The sequence below is a fragment of the Dendrobates tinctorius genome, unplaced genomic scaffold, assembly GCF_039654945.1.
Source record: "Dendrobates tinctorius isolate UK_male_01 unplaced genomic scaffold, ASM3965494v1 ptg000081l, whole genome shotgun sequence".
Classification (NCBI taxonomy): domain Eukaryota; kingdom Metazoa; phylum Chordata; class Amphibia; order Anura; family Dendrobatidae; genus Dendrobates; species Dendrobates tinctorius.
The window spans coordinates 7,488,630-7,508,235 of record NW_027361749.1 but is presented as its reverse complement, the minus strand read 5'-3'; the positions used below and the strand labels follow the sequence as shown (position 1 = coordinate 7,508,235).

The 19,606-nt window shown below is 41.7% G+C and overlaps 1 protein-coding gene across 2 annotated transcripts in view; it reads left to right on the top strand.

Moving 5' to 3' along the window:
• The window catches only part of TRAPPC8 (trafficking protein particle complex subunit 8), a 140,125-nt gene extending 123,523 nt beyond the window's left edge, over nt 1-16,602 (top strand). For both annotated transcript variants that reach the window (XM_073583714.1, XM_073583713.1), the window contains 7 exons: nt 7,051-7,122; nt 8,116-8,174; nt 8,759-8,932; nt 11,632-11,733; nt 12,217-12,362; nt 14,352-14,441; nt 15,624-16,602. In XM_073583714.1, the coding sequence (XP_073439815.1) occupies nt 7,051-7,122; nt 8,116-8,174; nt 8,759-8,932; nt 11,632-11,733; nt 12,217-12,362; nt 14,352-14,441; nt 15,624-15,858 (878 nt within the window). In that variant the 3' untranslated portion in view covers nt 15,859-16,602. The remainder of the gene's footprint in view (nt 1-7,050; nt 7,123-8,115; nt 8,175-8,758; nt 8,933-11,631; nt 11,734-12,216; nt 12,363-14,351; nt 14,442-15,623) is intronic.
• Nucleotides 16,603-19,606: the final 3,004 nt, after the last annotated feature.

Sequence of the window (19,606 nt, the reverse complement as noted above, 5' to 3'; positions counted from 1 at the left end):
TGTAAACATATTCATTGCTCATATAGCATGTACTTCATCACTTTTTTCATAGTCTCAGAATTTGCATATATATCACATATCATGGAGAGGTCTCAACAATAACCATTTCAGTGATGAGTTCCTCCATGCACATAACGCTCCCTTCTCCCTACGCGTTTCACTGTTCTCCAGATCATCAGGGGAGTTTCTGGGTAAGGCTCAATGCGTCCATATTCAAAAAAAATGCCATCACTGAGGCTGCTCACTTGTTTGCTTTTTATATAATGCACTCCTTTGAACATCCCTCCCTCCTGCAGGTGGGCGGATAATTGTCAGTGACCACTTCCTGTTTTTCGGTTTCTATGGGGAAGTATACAGCGCTTGTGCGCTTCCTACATACATCTCATTCAATCCTACTACGCAAGTGCGCCCAGTACTTCCTGTAATCGGGCTGTCACACAAAAATATCCACACATCGAGGGCGCGCACCGCGCATGTGCGCTCCTTAAGTAGCGTTCAGCTAGTCAAATAGGTTGAGTAGTAACGCACGGCGTCCACATACCAAAGGGGCGCACCGTGTCTGCGCGCCTCCAATATAACATCTCCTATGCAAAGTTCACTTTTCTCCACTGCGCAAGTGCGCCCCAATACCTCCCATCATCGGGTCATCGCGCCGGAGCACCCATGCATCGGGGGAGTATCGCGCATGCGCGCTCCCTATGAAACATTCCAAAGACCACATTTAGTTAGATTGCGTAGTCACTCCTCTCGCGCTCTCATGTCCATATATCAATTGTATATACTGCGCCTTCGCACTCCCCACATAACGTTCAGCAACTCTTATTCAATCAAGTCAATTTTATGGTATCTGTTTCTTTTTCCAGCAATCTTGTATTCACATGGTTAGCGTAGTTTGACATTGTATGGCGCATATGTACAATACGGTTTAACAATAACCATTACACCCGCGCCCACTCTATATCTCTAACGAATCCCAGAGAGAAAATAAATTATGCGGAGCATATTTTCACAAAACTGCATATTTTCTTTAATGTAGTATACTTCTTGGATCACCGAGTGGCCACCCCATACTTGATTTGCATATTTTTATATACGGTTAGCAGTCATCTTAGACAATCATGAATATCCCCCCAGATATTATTCGTTTATTTTTCAATCTATTAGAGTATATCAGGAGTATTAAACGTTATCATAACCTCCTTTTTTTTTTTTTTTTTTTTTTTTTTTTTCAAACAACCAACATGGATCACCTAGGACGATGTACAGTACTTGACATAATTTTGACTCATTCAACTTGATTCAGAAAAGAACTTCTTGCCTTCTCCTTTTTCCTTTATTTAGTCGTCTTTGTTTTTTTTTAAAAAATGGTTATTCAATTTCTAACTGCATCATGGAGGGATAAAGTATATATCATTTTTCTCAAAAAAGAGTATTAAACCCTTTAGCTAACCTCCTGAGTAACCCCACGACCCTTTTAACCCCTATACAGGGATTTGGTTTTATGTGTTCGGCACAATGGAGAGTAACCATGTCGGAGAAGAGGGGGGGGTTAAGCCGCGAAGGATAGTTGGTCATTTAGGCCTGTTGGTTGGAGCGTCTTCAGCCAAAAGATCCATTTACATTCCTTCTGGAGAATTAATTTATCCCAATCTCCTCCTCTACAGGGATAAGGGACTTTTTCAATCCCCATAAATTGAATTTTCTTATAATCTCCTTGGTGTACCCTATTAATGTGGTTCGCTATTGCTGTATCTCTTCGATTCACCACATCCCCAATGTGTTCACGGATCCTTTTCCTGAACTCCATCCTTGTTTTCCCCACATACTCCATCCCACAGGTGCATGTTGCCTTATAAATCACCCCCGTAGTGCGGCAATTGATGAACTGTTATTTAGTATATGTTTTGTCGTTATTCGTACTCCTAAAGATCTTCCCTTGTGTTACTGACTGACATGCTAAGCAACTCCCGCATTTATAGCACCCTTTGACCTCCCTTTCCAACCATGTACGTGCCGAGGCCTCTCTAAAGTGACTATGCACTAGTCTGTCTTTCAAGGATCTGCTCTTTTTGTATGTCACTTGAGGTCTAGGGCCTAGAGTCTTCTCAATATCCGCATCCATTTTAAGGACTGGCCAATGTCGATCTAGGATTTCTTTAAATTTCGCCGACCCGTTTGAAAATTTAGTGATAAATCGTGTGACCTCTTTATCATCTTTTTTTTTTTCTACCTTCCTTAATAGTTCTTTGCGATCTTTTTTGAGAGATTCCTCATAGGCAGCCCTCAATACATGGTCTGGGTATCCTCTCTCTCGAAATCTCCCCCTCATATCATCGGCTTTTTCTTTAAATTTCAGAGGATTTGAGCAGTTACGCCGTATCCTTAGATACTGCCCTTTTGGTATCCCCCTTTTTTGAGGGAGGGGATGGCTGCTCTCCCATCTTAACAATGAATTAGTGGCTGTCGGATTCCTATAATTACTTGTTTCTATCTCTCCATTTGTTCCCTTTTGGATGAAAACATCTAAAAACCTAATTTCTGACCTATGTACCTCATGGGTAAACCGTAGGCCTAAGTCATTCACGTTAAGGTCATCCACAAAGGAGATGAAGTTAGTTTCTGTACCCTTCCAAATCACAAATATATCATCAATATAGCGTAGCCTTATGGCTACGCTATCATGTCGAGAGTTCATGTCGTTAAATACAACTTTTTCCTCCCAGGAGCAGATTTGCATAAGTGGGCGCACAAGGGCAACCCATTGCAGTGCCCCTGAGCTGGTGGAAGTACTTCTTCCCAAAAAGAAAGACATTATTCGTAAGACAGAATTTCAAAGCCTTCAAAACGAAAACATTATGTTTCGTGTAAAAGCGTCCATGAGTTTTTAAATAGTATTCAACGGCCATCAGTCCTTTCTCGTGGGGTATCGAAGAGTATAAGGCCTCCACGTCTATACTTCCAAGGATCATGTCTTCCTCAAGGCATAAACCGTCCAATCTGCATAAGAGATCACCAGGGGTCCCGTATGTATGAACTTTAATTTGTCACAAACAGTCTTAATATCTGATCAATATACATGCCCAGATTCTGAGTCACACTGTCAATACCTGCCACTATAGGTCTCCCTTTTAAGGGATTCAGACCTTTGTGGATTTTTGGGAGACAGTAGAATGTCGCCATAGTGGGATGCAATGGAATCAAAAAATCCTTCTCCTTTTTGTCAATAACTCAATGACATCAAAACCTTAATTGACTAGCGCCTTAAGAGAATTAGACAAACTATTAGGTTTGATGGCTAGATCTCCTAATTCGTCTGGTCTTCTAATATGGAGAGGCACAAGCTCTTATAGTTTGTGTCCATGACAACAGTATTACCCCCTTTGTCGGAGCTTTTAATGGTAACACTGTTGTCATTCTCCAATCTCTTAAGACTTTCCATCTCCTCTTTACTCAAATTATAAGACTTTGAGTTCAAGAGATCTCCCGATTTCATCAGATCATCTGTGACAAACTACGCTAACCATGTGAATATAAGATTGCGGGAAAAAGAAACAGATACCATATAATTGACCTAATTGAATAAAAGCTGTGAATATAAGATTGCGGGAAAAAAGAAACAGATACCATATAATTGACTTGATTGAATAAGAGCTGCTGAACGTTATGTGGGGAGTGCGCAGGCGCAGTATATGCTATTGATATATGGACATGAGAGCGCGAGAGGAGTGACTACGCAATCTATCTAACTAAATGTGGTATTTGGAATGTTTCATAGGGAGCGCACATGCGCGATACTCCCCCGATGCATGGGTGCTCCGGCGCGATGACCCGATGATGGGAGGTATTGGGCGCACTTGCGCAGTGGAGCAAAGTGAACTTTGCATAGGAGATGTTATATTGGAGGCGCGCAGACGCGGTGCGCCCCTTTGGCATGTGGACGCCGTGCGTTACTACGCAACCTATTTGATTAGCTGAAAGCTACTTAGGGAGCGCACATGCGCGGTGCGCTCCCTCGATGTGTGGATGTTTTTGTGTGACTGCCCGATTACAGGAAGTACTGGGCGCACTTGCATAGTAGGATTGAATGAGAGGTATGTAGGAAGCAAATTCTGAGACTATGAAAAAAGTGATGAAGTACATGCTATATGAGCAATGCATATGTTTACATAGAGTTAAGAATCTCAGATTACACGTTATGCCACTTATACTTTACAGGTTGTCACTATTATAACTTGTCTATGATCATTACGAGCAATAACGGTAGATGTGGATTTTCAATTACCATATTGATTTCTGGACACTAGACAGACCATAGACAGTTTACAACATCACAGAACTTAGAGGAGTGTTGTTGTCAGTCCCAAACTATTTTGAACAAAAAAAGCTATATAAAGGAGAGATTCAGTTTAATTGTCTTTGAATAGGAGATTTGTATGAAGACATTTAGACTAGAAAATCTGACTAAAGTTTGAGTATCTTATTGTCCGCATCTCTAAGAGTGGTTTTTTGTGTCTTGTTGTTGTTTGTGTCTTTGTACATGTGCATTTTTAATAGGGACTATAGTCCTTTTTAATAAGTTTTGAAATAAAGTAGATTAGTTTTATCCTTCTAGTTTATACAGGACTGGTTCGTTACTATACTTTATGGAAGAGTGGCAAGAAGAAAGCCATTTCTCAAAGAAATCCATAAAAAGTGTTGTTTAAAGTTTGCAACAAGCCACCTGGGAGACGCATCAAACATGTCGAAGAAGGTTCTCTGGTCAGATGAAAACAAAATCGAACTTTTTGGCAACAATGCCAAATGATATGTTTGGCGTAAAGGCAACACAGCTCATCACCCTGAACACCCCATCCCCACTGTCAAACATGGTGGTGGCAGCATCATGGTTTAGGCCTTCTTTTCTTCAGCAGGGACAGGGAAGATGGTTAAAATTGATGGGAAGATGGATGGAGCCAAATACAGGACCATTCTTGAAGAAAACCTGTTGGAGTCTGCAAAAGACTGGGACGGAGATTTGTCTTCCAACAAGACAATGATCCCAAACATAAAGCAAAGTCTACAATGGAATGGTTCACAAATAAACATATCCAGGTGTTAGAATGGCCAAGTCAAAGTCCAGACGTGAATCCAATCGAGAATCTGTGTAAAGAGCTGAAAACTGCTGTTCACAAACGATCTCCATCCAACCTCACTGAGCTCGAGCTGTTTGCCAAGGAAGAATGGGCAAGAATTTCAGTCTCTCGATGTACAAAACTGATAGAGACATACCCCAAGTGACTTGCAGCTGTAATCGCAGCAAAAGGTGGCGCAACAAAGTATTAAGTTAAAGGGGCCGAATAATATTGCACGCCCCACTTTTCAGTTTTTGAATTTCCACAAAAATTTTAAATAACCAATAAATTTCGTTCAACTTCACAATTGTGTTCCACTTGTTCTTGATTCTTCACCAAAAATTTACATTTAATATCTTTGTTTAAAGCATGATATGTAGGAAAAGGCTGAAAAGTTCCAGGGAGCCAAATACTTTCGCAAGGCACTGTAAATGCGGTCACATGCCAACTAGACATTCGTGTCCTCGTTCAATGCAAGTGTATTGAGCAAAGTCAGACTCTGCTAGTCAGAATGTGTCTGGAAGCCTGCAGATCACATACTCATGTACATTACTGCCCATTCGCGGCTTCTGGAATTCCTCATTGTGAAGTGCAAGCTCTGTGAGGATTATCACATCTGCAGTGATTTGTACTCTGCGACCGGACAGCTCCTTTAAGCATGTGACCAAGGGTGATATATGCAGTGATCATTTCCCCCACTGAATGCCCCTAGGCAGTGATTTAGATATGGTCCTTAAAAGCAACGTAGGGAGACCCAAGCCAAATCCCTTTTTTATTTTTTTTAATTTTCAAAAATGATGGTCCTTGTGCTCACAATCGTGTGTCCTTCTCCCTATAGTACGGTGGTCCTGTACTGTATGACATGCCTGCTCCCTAATGCGGAGCCACGCAGTGGCCCTGTACTGTATGACAGGCAGTGTTGCTTGTAGTGCTTCTAGGGTGACAAAGCTACCTATAGCGTGCAATAAGGCTTGCCAGAGCACATTTTTTGCGAACCAATGCATACAAAGATACAGAAGAGGGCCCATACCCTTGAATGGGAGCCTTACGGTCATCTACAAAATGGAGCTATTGTACAGCAGTGTGCAGGGAACCTGTCCTAAATAGTAAGTTTTGTACCTGCAGCCATAGTGTAAATACGGTTTAAATCTGAGGCAGTCTGTGGAGGTTCTGCTGCAGTGATAAAATGAGGCTTTATTCTCCCTGCAGCCGCTTTATTTCTGCCAGGTGGGCAGTAGTGAGGGCCACGGTGGGCAGTCACTGCTCAGTACCCAGTGATCGTGTTGTAATCATGCCTTCTGCTCCATGACTGACAGCCTGCTCCGCAGCCTAGGAGTAGAGCAGGACGCCAGTCATGTAGCAGGATTGTATCACTGCACAGAGAGTACAACTCCAGTTTCTTGTGCAATGACAGTCTGACAGCCACATGTCTTTAAAATAGTATTTACTTGGAGATTACCACTATGGCTGCAGGTAAATACCTTTTTTTCTTTTTTTTTTTTTCTTAATGACCAACTCCCTTTTAAAGGGGTTGTCAACACGGCAAGTTCTGGTGATTTTTGTTTTGAGGAGTGTTGTAATCACACCAGATGCTGTAAAGTAGTGTGATGTAACGGTTTTATTGCACTGTAAGGGCTTGGTCACATATTGAAATTTGGCATGCAGGCCCCAGAATCTGCATTAACCCTAATGATAATCCACATCCCGTAATATATCGTGAAGCATGTTACTGTTTTCACACGGAAGCGATAAGTCTCTTCCTTGAATGATGCTAATCCTGTGTGAATCTGATGTACATCCTCAGCATAATCATCCTAATCCTCAGATTTCTTCCGCTGAGCTCGAAGTAGAAAAGCTGTCCGATTCAGACCTCTGTGTAGTGACCCTGAGAGCTCAGCAAAGACGTTACTGTTTTCTTTTTTCCTTGGTTCCATAACAGATACTAAACTGACCGGCCGAGAGAGGGCTAAAATGTGCTTCAAAGTGGTGCGGTGCAAACAATCCTCTTTAGGTAAGGAACGTTAGTAGAAGATATTCACAATTTACATTGGGCATCTGTATTTTAAGCTTTTAGACAATGTGCACACGTATGCAGAAAATTTCTGCTTGAAAACCGGACTCCTTCCCAGAAAACGCGTGATTTTTGCCGCGATTTTTTTCCGGAGCGTCCCCAGACACACACAAAATAGTCAGAAATGCGGAATTTACTGCAAAATTAATGACAATGCTGCGTTTTTTACCGCAATGCGTTTTTTTCGCTCTAAAAAGTGCATCAATATGCACAAAAGGTGCAAAATGCATTAAAATGAATGGGAAGCTTTTAGGCGTTTTTTGAGCGGATTTTTTGCTATATCCACGGGAAAAACGCGAAAAAAACGCAACGTGTGAACACAGCCTAAATGTTACTGGATGGGCATTAAATGTGGGACGGCAACGTACATAGGGAAAAAAGACTCATTGGTCAGACTCCTGTACAAAACCAAGGCCTATGCAACACAGTATCACTCAAAGGGGTTGTCCTGGACAGGTCCCATCGCACCAGTAGTAAGCGGTTTGGAGCCAGAACAGTACATCCCGTACACTGTGTAATGGAGGTTTTCAGGTGCTGCAGCACAGCTCTTATTGAAGTGAATGGGAATGGTGGACTTCTCTCTGTAACAAAACCTGCCATAAGCTGATTGATGGGGGTGCCGCAGGCCAGAACCCACTGATCTGACTTGCATGTTAACTACCCATCTCAAGCGTCGGTCTTCATAGTCCTGGAGAGCTCCTTTAATTCATAAGATAATGCAACCTTATGGGTCAAAAAGAACTTGTGACGTCTTGCACATTTTGTACAGGTGAAAGTTTGTAATTGTCACTGACCGGAGACCAATGGACACCTTTCATTCTTTTGCTCTTTCCAGCACATCTTTAGATTTTCCCACTCCTGGACAAGCCATTTTATAATTGGTAGACTAATGCTGTATACGTTGTCCTGAACATCACTGTTTTATACATTTAGGTGCTGAACAGTCTTCAGACAGATACACCTTTGGCGACATTGTTTTTGGAGGAGAACAGGTATGCCCTTCTAGCTGTATATGTAACCTGGAGGGGGGGCTATTATTATTATTATTATTATTATTATTATTATTATTATTATTATTATTATTATTATTATTATTATTATTATTTATTGTTATAGCGCCATTTATTCCATGGCGCTTTACATGTGAGGAGGGGTATACATAATACATACAAGTACAATAATGTTAAACAATACAAGTCATAACTGGTACAGGAGGAGAGGACCCTGCCCGCGAGGGCTCACAATCTACAACGGATGGGTGAGAATACAGTAGGTGAGGGTAGAGCTGGTCGTGCAGCGGTTTGGTCGATCGGTGGTTACTGCAGGTTATAGGCTTGTCGGAAGAGGTGGGTCTTCAGGCTCTTTTTGAAGGTTTCGATGGTAGGTGAGAGTCTGATATGTTGTGGTAGAGAGTTCCAGAGTAGGGGTGATGCGCGAGAGAAATCTTGTATGCGATTGTGGGAAGAGGATTCCCTGGGATTACAGCAGCTGACATGGAACGTTTCCTGATATTAGCACGGTCTGCTCTGGCTTTCGTCTTTACAGCGGCTCATTACATTGTGTTTTTATTTTGCAGATAATAAGCTCAACCACTCCCTGTGCAGATTTTTTTTTCCGAAATTGCTTATTAAAATTTCAGAAAAAACAGCTTCTTCATACAAATGGAGCAGTAAAATCTTCACCCAATGAAGCGGTTCGGTTAATACAGAAGTGCAGTGAAGTAAACCTTAATATAATTGTATTATGGAAGGTGAGTCTTAGGAACTACCTACTGCATTTAATGGTATGATCTAGGATTATATGGTCTTTCTATGAAAAGTAAGAAATCGCCAACTCGAGTTCGTGAGATCAATATGTTTTCAAATGAAAAGAGGGATGGGAGCTTGGATCAAGGGAGAAGGGGGCACATTTCATAATATACCTGAAGGGAATGTTTCTTCTTCTCCCAAGAGACACTAACTGGGCCTTTTTTTATTTAAAATGAACAGGAGAACGGATGTCACAAAAATGATGGGATCTGAGTCTAAGTAACACATCTGCTGGATCCCTTTACATAGTATTTATAGTCTCTCATGCCTGCACTCCTTTGTTGTAGATGGGTTGGAGCAATGAATATGGTCGCATGACGCCACATAACCTTCAGGCTGGAATCACACCAGCAAATATCTAGGGAATGCCTTCACTTAGTGGAAGTCTGACATCTGGGAACTCTGCCAATCCTGTTGTTTTCCTGCACAGAAGTGGTCCCAGTCACCCGGCTGTACAGGAAGACATTGGTTTTGTAGCAAACAGGTCATGCCAGACTAATCTAATTTCCTTCTATGATGGAATCACTGACTAGGTGGATCAGAAAAATGTGGTATAGTATATCTCAACATCTGCAAAGCATTTGATAAAGTATTTCATATGATCCTTATAGAAAAATGAGCAAGTATGAGATTGACAAGGCTACTGTTAGGTGGATTCATAAGTGGCTCAGTGATCGTAGTCTAAGAGTGGTAATAAATGGTTGCACATCCAATTGGAAGAGCGTTTCAATTGGAGTACCACAAGCCTCTGTCCTTGCCCTAGTGGTGGTCAACATTTTTATAAATGATCTCGATAAGGGAACTGAAGGTAAACCAATCAAATTTGCAGACGATGCAAAGCTAGGAGGGATAGCTAACACTAGAGAAGACAGAGGGGATTCAGAAGGCTCTAGATAAGCTTGAACAATGGGCAGTGACTCAGAATGGTATTTAACAGGGACAAATGAAAGATTCTACATCTGGGCAAGAAACAAATATTACATCTACAGAATGGGAGGAATAGAACTAAGCAACAGCACGTGTGAAAGACTTGGGTATACTAACAGATCAGACTGCACATGAGTCAACAGTGTGATGCAGCAGCAAAAAAGTCAAGCACAGTTCTAGGATGTATTAAGAGAAGCATAGAGTCTAGATCACATGAACTCATTATCCCATTCTACTCACAGTAATTATCTCTCTCCTGCCTCATCTGGAATACTGTGTCTAGTTCTGGGCACCACATTTGAAAAAAAACATTGCAAAACTGGAGCAAGTTCAGAGAAGAGCTACCAGGATGGTGAGCGGACTGCAAAGCATGCCCTACGGTTAAAGGATCTGGGAATATTTAACTTGCAAAAAAGAAGGCTAAGGCCTGTTTCACACGTATGTTGTCGGCGGTCAGCTGAAATCCGCCAAAGGAGAAAAACAACTGATCCGTCGTCGTTCAGAGATGTACGGATGACAGCGGACCACGTTGTAGTACGGATCCGTGGAAGATGGAAAGCGCCGTGTTTTAAAGTGACCGCGGCCTTCCATATGAAATCGCCGCGATCTCGCGGGCCTCCATGAAATCGCCGCGATCTCGCGGGCCTCCATGAAATCGCCGCGATCTCGCGGGCCTCCATGAAATCGCCGCGATCTCGCGGGCTTCAGTGATATCCGTTGCGGGCTTCAGGTGAGGAGAGAGAATTTATAGCAGACCGTCAAGCAGAAAAAACGTTGCAGAGTCCGTCTCATCCGCCCGGGAGACAGGAAAATTTTGGCAGATCCATCAAAAAGCGGGGGTGACGGACGAACGTCATTCAAGATCCACCAATAATGTAAGTCTTTGGGGGGAGAAACTTATCCACCCCTTTTTTGGGGGATCCGTTTTTTTCAAAAATTGGTGGATTTTGCCAGACGGCAAAAAACCGAAGTGTGAAACAGGCCTAAGAGTAGATTTAATAGCGCTCTACAAATATCTGAAGGGATGTCAGAGTGTAAAGGGATCATTCTTATTCTCGTTTCTACATGGAAACATGAGAAGCAATGGAATTAAGCTGAAAGGGAGAAAATACAAATTAGATATTAGAAAAAAAACTTTGACAGTGAGGGTGATCAATGAGTGGAACAGGCTGCAACGAGAGGTGGTGAGTTCTTCTTCAATGGAAGTCTTAAAACAGGGGCTGGACAGACATCTGTCTGAGATGGTTTAGTGAATCCTGCATTGAGTAGGGGGTTGGACACAATGACTCTGGACGTCCCTTCCAATTCTAGGATTCTATGAAACTGCTGGTTGCCCTGTTCACTTACTTGGGGTTCTGTTGCCATTCCCTGCTCTGTGACTGGCCACGTCTGTGAAGACACTGTAATAAATTAGTTGTGTGACCACTCTATTCTAATGTTCGGCATGATTTGTTCCCTCCACGGGCCATAAAACAGTGGCACATGTTAGTGGCTTGTCCTGTCAGAAATGTGATCATTTAAGGGTAAGCTACAGAAGAAAAAACCCTATTAACACCTCACTGAAGCCAAGTTAATCTTTAAGTAGTTGAATGATTGTCGATGACTTGGAGCAGAATTTTCTACCATGCCTCAAGTTCTTCTTTGACAATAAGTAATGGCAGCGATGGTCATCAGCATTATGAGGTGATTAATGTCTCAACTGTTCTCGTTTCAGGCATATGTAATAGAAGATAACAAGCAACTAATCTTAGAAGGCCAGCATCACGTGGTGCTGAACACGATTGGGGCAGAGGCCTTGTCTTTCCCACAGAAGCAGGTGATCCACAGTCTGCTGACCACAGTAGTGTCTTCTGACACACCCAGCCCATCGCTCAGCCTGATGCCTAAATATTGCTGTTCCCTTTTGGCCTGTGCAATACCATTCACCTACATGGGACAACTAATAGATAATCTGCTGCTGGACCTACTGTGACCACAATTTATCTCCTACTGATATGAAGCATGGGGCATGTTGAACTCCCATTTGCCCAATCTTGGTCCCCCCTGATGACCCTTTTGGCCTGTCTGGTGTCTTGTATGTTATCTTGGTGCATCATTGTATCCTATGTATTGTGCACACTTTCCAATAGAAGTTATTCCTGCATACACATTTGTGTCCTCTGGAGTAATTCTGGTTTCCAAGGTACCAGTGAATGGTGTTTGGGGGGGTCTGGGATAGACCTTAGTTTTCTTGTACAATGTCTAGTAGTTGGTCGTTAAACATTGTTACATTTCATTATTTCTCATTTTATCTAATTAGGAGCAGCCAGATATGACCCTACTAAGATTCAGCAGAGCCGAACATACGACTGTAGCTGTGAGACCATCGACAGAACAGCTCTCCAATCTGATAAAGACAAGCCTTCACTACCCAGAATCGTTTAATCATCCGTTCCATCAGAAGAGGTGATCTGAAGAGGTTTAATAATTCAGACATTTCCAGATTTTGGCCACACTGGCGAATGCTTGTGCTCTGAATCTGCATGTATGATGCTATAAGCTATGTGCTGACATTGACTGTGAATTTGGAATAGCATTAGTGCTCTATAGGCTATACACAAATTTGAGGTTTGAAAGTTGGGCACATGCAATTTGGCATCACCCTGTGGCGACAGATTAAAAATCAGTTTATCACTGATTTTCATCATGAACACCGATCATACAGGATTATACCATCACTTCTTGATGGTCAGATTTGCACCACCAGCAATCTTGAGAATGAAGGTGACACAATATTGGTGCAATTATGCCCCTTACTAATTGTTCACAGCACAGCGCCATTCTTTGCCACCAGGTTATGCAGGTATTTGTAGCCAGTCCCATTCAGGTAAATGACCCCTGATGATTAGTAAGTGATTGCTTTGCAATCTTTCAAACCCTGGCGGAGACCCAACTATAACACGTCAGACATTTTTTGCACTATGTAATAGTCTACTGCCTTCTTGTGGCCATTTATAGATACTACGCTCTTATATGTATGAGAATGGTTTTTAATGCCTCAGACTGGTGTCATCATTATTATTGTCTATTTATACTTTATTTTTGTCAGTAACTTCATATGATAAGCACAGTGCACTTTATACTTCTCTTTAATTGAATTATATCAAGTATCACAGTACATTTACATTCTGCCCATTGGTTGTTTGTCTTGTAATATGATCACGCACTTCATATATGCTGCCATTTATTTGCACCAGGGATCATTGTTTTGTCCATCATATTAACTGTTGTCTTCCAGTGGTGATGACGTTCTTTTCCCCATCATGTATCTATTTTAATCATTATATTGTGTCGATTTTCACATACATACAATAAACATTGTTTATTTTATACTTAAAGGGGTATTCCCATCTTCAAGATCCTATCCCAATTTGTAATAGGTGTAATAATATTAGCAAACACCTCCAATTAAATGTAGTATAGTTTTTCTGATTTGCTAGGTCTCTTTCCTCGTGAGCAGGCATTGCAGGACCTTAGGTCTCCATGGTTATGGCCACGAACAACTAGCTAAGTGTCGCTAAATCAGTGGTCATAGTATCCATAGATACCTAAGGTCCTGCAATGCCTGCTCATGAGGAAAGAGACATAGCGAATCAGAAAAACTTTCTAATTGGCAGCATTTGCTATTATTATTTATTATTATTATTATTATTATTATTATTATTATTATTAGTGATAATATAATATTATTCCTACTAGATATTGGGATATGATTACTTTAGCTAGTATGATATCTTTTTGTTAATTTGTGCTTTATAATCTTTGCCTGGCAGACACTTTGCAGATGCAGACTAACCTGTGGTTGTGCTCAGTCTTGCCATGGTGACCAGTGACTTGAAGCTTTCTTCCACAACCTCACCTTTCTAGCAGAGTTTGGCTTCTTATCACCCAGACTTATGCCTCCAACACAGCTGTCTGTTTCAGTTAATGACTGTTACAACCTACATATGAAGTGATATTTCTCACCTGTTTGTAGGTTTATGAGTAACCAATTATACCGACGTCCTGGTCTCTGTGCAAGTATACCTAGAAGAATTAATGCTGATGTGAAGGCACAGGGTGGTCCCCCCAAATATTGACTTGATTTGGATTTCTCTTTTCGTTCATTCACTTTTCATTTTATTACTTGATATAAATCATTATTTAACACTTCTATTTTTAAAAGCAGAAATGAGGAAAGATAAATGTACACTATTTTTAAAAGCATTCCTACCTTTATAGCATTTATTTTCCACACCTGCCTAAAACTTTTGCACAAATGAAAATGATTATACAATTTTATTTATTAAATAGCCAGCCATGTTTCCTAGCGGTAGTATGCTTTGTGTATCATATCATCATCCATGTCGCATATGTCCACAGTATAAATAATTAATTTTCCTTTTTCTCTTGCAGCCTCTGTGTAGTTCCGGTTACCCTTGTGCTCTCCAATAGTTCTCAGGCTGATGTTGAAGTAATAGTTGATCTAAGACATAAGACAACAGGGTACGTATGTATAGATACACTGATCTCGCCTCAGTTTTGCACTGGTTTTTACAGTTTGGATAGGGCCACATATATGCTAACACTTTGTAGTATAGACTGAGCGTGGCTATTTGATACCAATGCACTATGCGAGCAATGCCTTGTGTGCCAGACTCCACATTAGGCCTCATTCAGACATCCTTGCATGTATATGCTCTATCCATCTTTATCCTTGGCACAACACATTCCCATTATAATCTATAGGGCTGTTCCCATGTCGGCTGTTTTTGTTTTTTGTTTTTTTAACAGACTGTGGGTTCATACAAAACACATGTCGGTTTTTTTTTTGTTTGTTTTTTCTTTCGGCATGCAAATCTATGGGTTTGTGAAAAACGCATACAGGTGACATCCATGTGCCATCTGTAATCCTTTATGTGTTTTTACTTTACAAAGTATAGGAGAAGCTTTGTAAACACTGATGGTAAAAACCTGCACCATTACCATTTTTTCACTGATGTGTGAATGAGGCCTTATGCCTGTTTTCCAAGCCCTTTCTAAGAAGCCCCTCTTCATGTGTGGGAATTTTCACAAGTATAGACATGATGTGCTGATACTTTGTAACTTACAGTAATACAGAACTTTTAAAGAACAGCTTCAAGAAAAATGGAGCAAGTACTAAAATCTTCTTTAGCTATATTGGGGCACATAATCAATATATCTTTTGTTACAGCTCACACAATCCTATGTACTTGGTTTTCTGAGACTCCAGATTCTTAGAGGGGTTGTCCACTACCTGGTCAATATTTTCCTAAATTCTAAAGTAGCCCAGATAAAATAGCAAATGCCTCTCAGGCTGGCACCCTTCAAGCAATTTCGGCATTGTGTCTCTCGGCGGTGACCACTGCAGCCAGTCAGTTGCCGCTGATCGGTTGCAGTCTTCACACTTCCATCAGATGAAACAGTGAGTGCTTTAGTGTTCTCCTGACTTAACCAAGTCATGTAATCGTTAGGATGCACAGTGCTGACATCGCTGGAATAGCAGCGGTCAAACAGATAAATGTATTTTTGGAATTTTCACTTCATTGTCAGGTAGTGAACAACCCCCTTCTATCTCCATCCTCTAGTTTACAGTACCTGCTCTAAAAAACTGTACAGTCTCTGGGAAGTCACAATTTTTATTTTTTTTTATTTTTACCTTTGCAGTCCTGAAGCTTTAGAAATCCATGGTTCTTTTACCTGGCTGGGACAGACTCAGTACAAACTCCAGCTGAAAAGCCACGAAGTATTTAGCCTGAAACTAAACGCTTGTTTTGTCCACACCGGAATCTATAATCTCGGGACTCCAAGAGTGTTTGCTAAGCTGGCCAATCAAGTCACGCTGTTCGAAACCAATCAGCAGAGCTCCATGCCGGCACTGATCGTCATTAATAACGTGTGACGTCTATCCCAATGGTGAAATGACCATGAAGACTCCCACGTTCCCAGATGTCTGGAGTGTAAAACGCCTTCCTCCTCATGTAATGCTGTGAGATTCCAGTAGGAAACACTTAGGCTATTGACTTTTAATATTCCCTTATGCAAGACACTTGGAACGGACCGATCACCTACCTGCTCTGTATATAAAACTCATTTAATTTTACCAGGGGGAAAGAAAAATATTTTCTCATAGTCCGTTTAAAAGTGTTTCCGAAGAATAACCATCGTCTATAAGCCCATTCATGTGAGGTGTTGCTGTCAATTTTTGCACTTTTGGTCTTCATGGCTGTTAATTTCCTAAAACGTAGCTAGATTTCTTTGAGGGGGGTTTTACGATTCGATGTAGACGAAAGCAAAATGCTAGTGGCAATTTTGCTTAAAGTCTGTAACAACTTGATTCATCTCAGTACAGAATGCACTATTTTACACAACCATAACCTTCAAGTCAAGCGATTCACTCTATTGTGTAACTTTACCAATTAAAATCGCCTCCGTATGATGAAAAGTACACTTTTGAATAGAGGATGATGTATTATATTTATAACAAATGTATTGTACATAGAATAAAACATATGCCATATTTGCTGTTCTAAAGCCTTTCCTTGCATATAATAGGCTGTTCAAAGGGCCATAATATATACTACTTGTTGCTTAATTCTGTTAACAGTATATAATGTACATACTACATTAAAAGTTTTAACAAGAACGTGAGTAAACAAATTTTATTTTTATTTTCACATTTTTGCGTTTTTATGGTGGTTTTTTTTTTTTTTTTTTTTTCTTTAGAACTGATTAATTGTGTGATTAGTGTAAAGCTGTCCATAGATGCCACATTGGGAAAAAGAGCTGGACAATCGGAAATCTTTTATCTAAGATTGGAGACATTTGAACATAGCTCCCATAGATGATTTATTGTCAAAGATGATCAAATGTCCACCTGCACCTTTTAAAGAACATGTCTACTTTAAAAAATAAATAAATACAAAAATTGTAACTCCTATGAGTGGATTTGGACTCGATAGGCAAGGGCCCCCCTATTCAGCACCCTCACCAACCAGAGCTGGCAAGTCCATACATTACATGAACTCTATTAATTTCAATTGGGTCTATGGAATGTCTAATTTATGAATTAGTACATTTCAGAGGTAATGAACACTAGCTGTGAAACATTTCTATATACAGTATATTTACATGTACGGAATACATTTTGGGCTTAAGATCATTTTTACAATTTGTTTTCGTTAAAAATGTTGTACTGTTTGGGCTGAGAAGAGAGGAGCGAACTCTCTCGTAGGACCATGAGAACGAGATCAAAGACCGATTCTCAGTTACCTCATCCTGTGTAACACTGAACTACAAAAGATAAAACTTGCAAAACTTTTAATGAAAACGAATTGATAAATGATTCTTATCCAAAGCTTTTTGTCCTTTTTTTTTTTTTTTGTAAATTTTAGTTTTTTAGGCTGGTTTCATATTTGCGTTAAAACAACGCTGCGCCCTGCGTCGTTAAGCCCAGCATGTTGCATTTCGGCGCGCACGGCGCACCGTCAAAAGTGCGCAGCACACTACTTTCACACTGGCAGCGCATGATCTGCGCACCCTATGCTAAAGATAGGGTGCGCCGATCGCATGCGTGCAAATGCGAAAGTAGGCGGTGATCCCTGATGGGGCGGGCAGGGAGCCGGCTCGGGGCGGGGCTTAACGACGCAGGGCGCAGCGTTGTTTTAACGCAAATGTGAAACCAGCCTTAGAGGGATTTTCTAGTGAAGTATGATGCATGTAGCTAGCGGGAAAACACCTGAAGAATGTACATGTCACTTCTTTTAAACATTTGATGTTTGTGAGATCTTGAAGTGTTTAAAAGTTGCTAAAAAACAGATGAAAGTCGTTTTTCCATAGAAATGAATAAGAAGATTCTCGAGAGGTTTTTTTTTTCTAACCTTTTTCAGCGCATACCACCACAATTAAAGCTGTAAAAAAAAAAAAAAAAAAAGAGAACATAATGCACCCTTGGCGTGGCTGAATATTTTCCTTAAATCTACTCTCTAGTGTTACTCTCACAAAGAGATGAAAAACGAGTAGAATGCGATGTGCACTGATCTGCTCAGCCACGCCATGGTTGCACCTTGTGATTGGTTTGAGCAGTCTTTTTTGCTGACTGACTCCCTTCTGATGTTTAACATACCGGTACATAAAATATCTGCTCCTTGTGTTTGATGAGTGCTCATGAACTTAGCCTGCATATTTGCTGGCAGAAGATGGCTGTACTATTTAGCCACCATCTGCCGCTATTGGGCGGAACACTATCTGCGGCTGGGAATGTGTTAAATGTCATTGTCAATCTCTTTCCTGTAGGGCATGTTGTTAAAACCACCCATTGGTGGTCCCACAATGCAATACCAGGGTGCTAATGATTTACCATGACCATCGGTTGTCTATGGAAAACCTCTGTGCCTGACATCTGACATGATGCACACCTTTATAAGAGACAGTGATTTTCGTTATATACACCAATACTTTATTTGTACTATACACAGGAATACCAGTCAATCGCATCAGGAATATGGGGAGGACAAAATGAAAATGAAGAATCGCCTGGTTGGGTAGGGGTTAAATCATGGAAATGTAGGTGCTGATTTATTTTTTCTTCGGTCAATTGGTGTGTAAGAATTCCAGAAGATGTTTCACAACTGTGACGTACTTTTAATGAAGGTATATTGGGTACAAAAAAATTTATATTCCTGATTAGTCCTTGACAATTATCATAAGGCTCAATGGAGATTTCTTAAAATATTGTGCTTGGCCACATATACAATATGGCTAAAACTCTTTCCTTCCTTTACATTAGTGTGTGTTCCCTTCACCCATGACAGCACACCTGAGAGAGGGATCCGCCAGGACAGGAACCTACTGAAATATAAGGGGCGGCACTTCTCCCCTGCTTCAGTTGGGTTCCTGTCCTGGAACAGAATCCCAGTCTGACAGCGGCGGTGCCTGTCATGGATGAAATGGACCCAGGGCCATCCCGGCGTGGGAAGAGCAGGTCAGCTTTCCTGCAGCGCCGGCCATCCGTTCCTGGAAGCACAGTCCCCGGGGATCCTCCTGCAGGCTCCGCGTTCGTCCGGGTGCGGCTAGGCGGCCTCTGTAGCAGGGCACTCCTCCATGCCTCCCTCCCCTTGCGCGTGCCCGACCCTTCTCCCTTGGACACGACCGGGAGAGCCAGGGGCGGTTTCTGACGTCAGCTGCGCGGGGCACCCTGGGAGCGCGCCGGCTGACGTCACAGACACGACGGCAAGATGGTGCCTGGTGCGACGCCGGCCGCATTAAGACGAATGGCGGCGGCCGGCGGTCACGGGGGGAGGGGAAGAGAAAACGCTCATCGGACTGACCTATTTAAAGGAGGAAGGGCGGCAAGGCGGCCAGGTAATACAATGGGGTCACAGCCGGAACGTTCACCGTCTCTGCCCCCATCGCAAACCTCCGCTCGTAAGCATGGCAGCCGTTCAAGCGGCAAAAGCAGCAGTCGCCCGAGCCACAGATTGAGATATTCCTCGAGGTCGAGAGAGCACAGGCCACATGCTCCAACACAGCCTCCGAGTCCGGTACCTGACTTTATGGGTGGTGAGTGATCTCCGTGAATACTAGACTAATGTTAATAGGGTCCTTCTTGTGTTATTTTTCCTTAGGGAAAAGCCAAAAAAGCAGGCAGC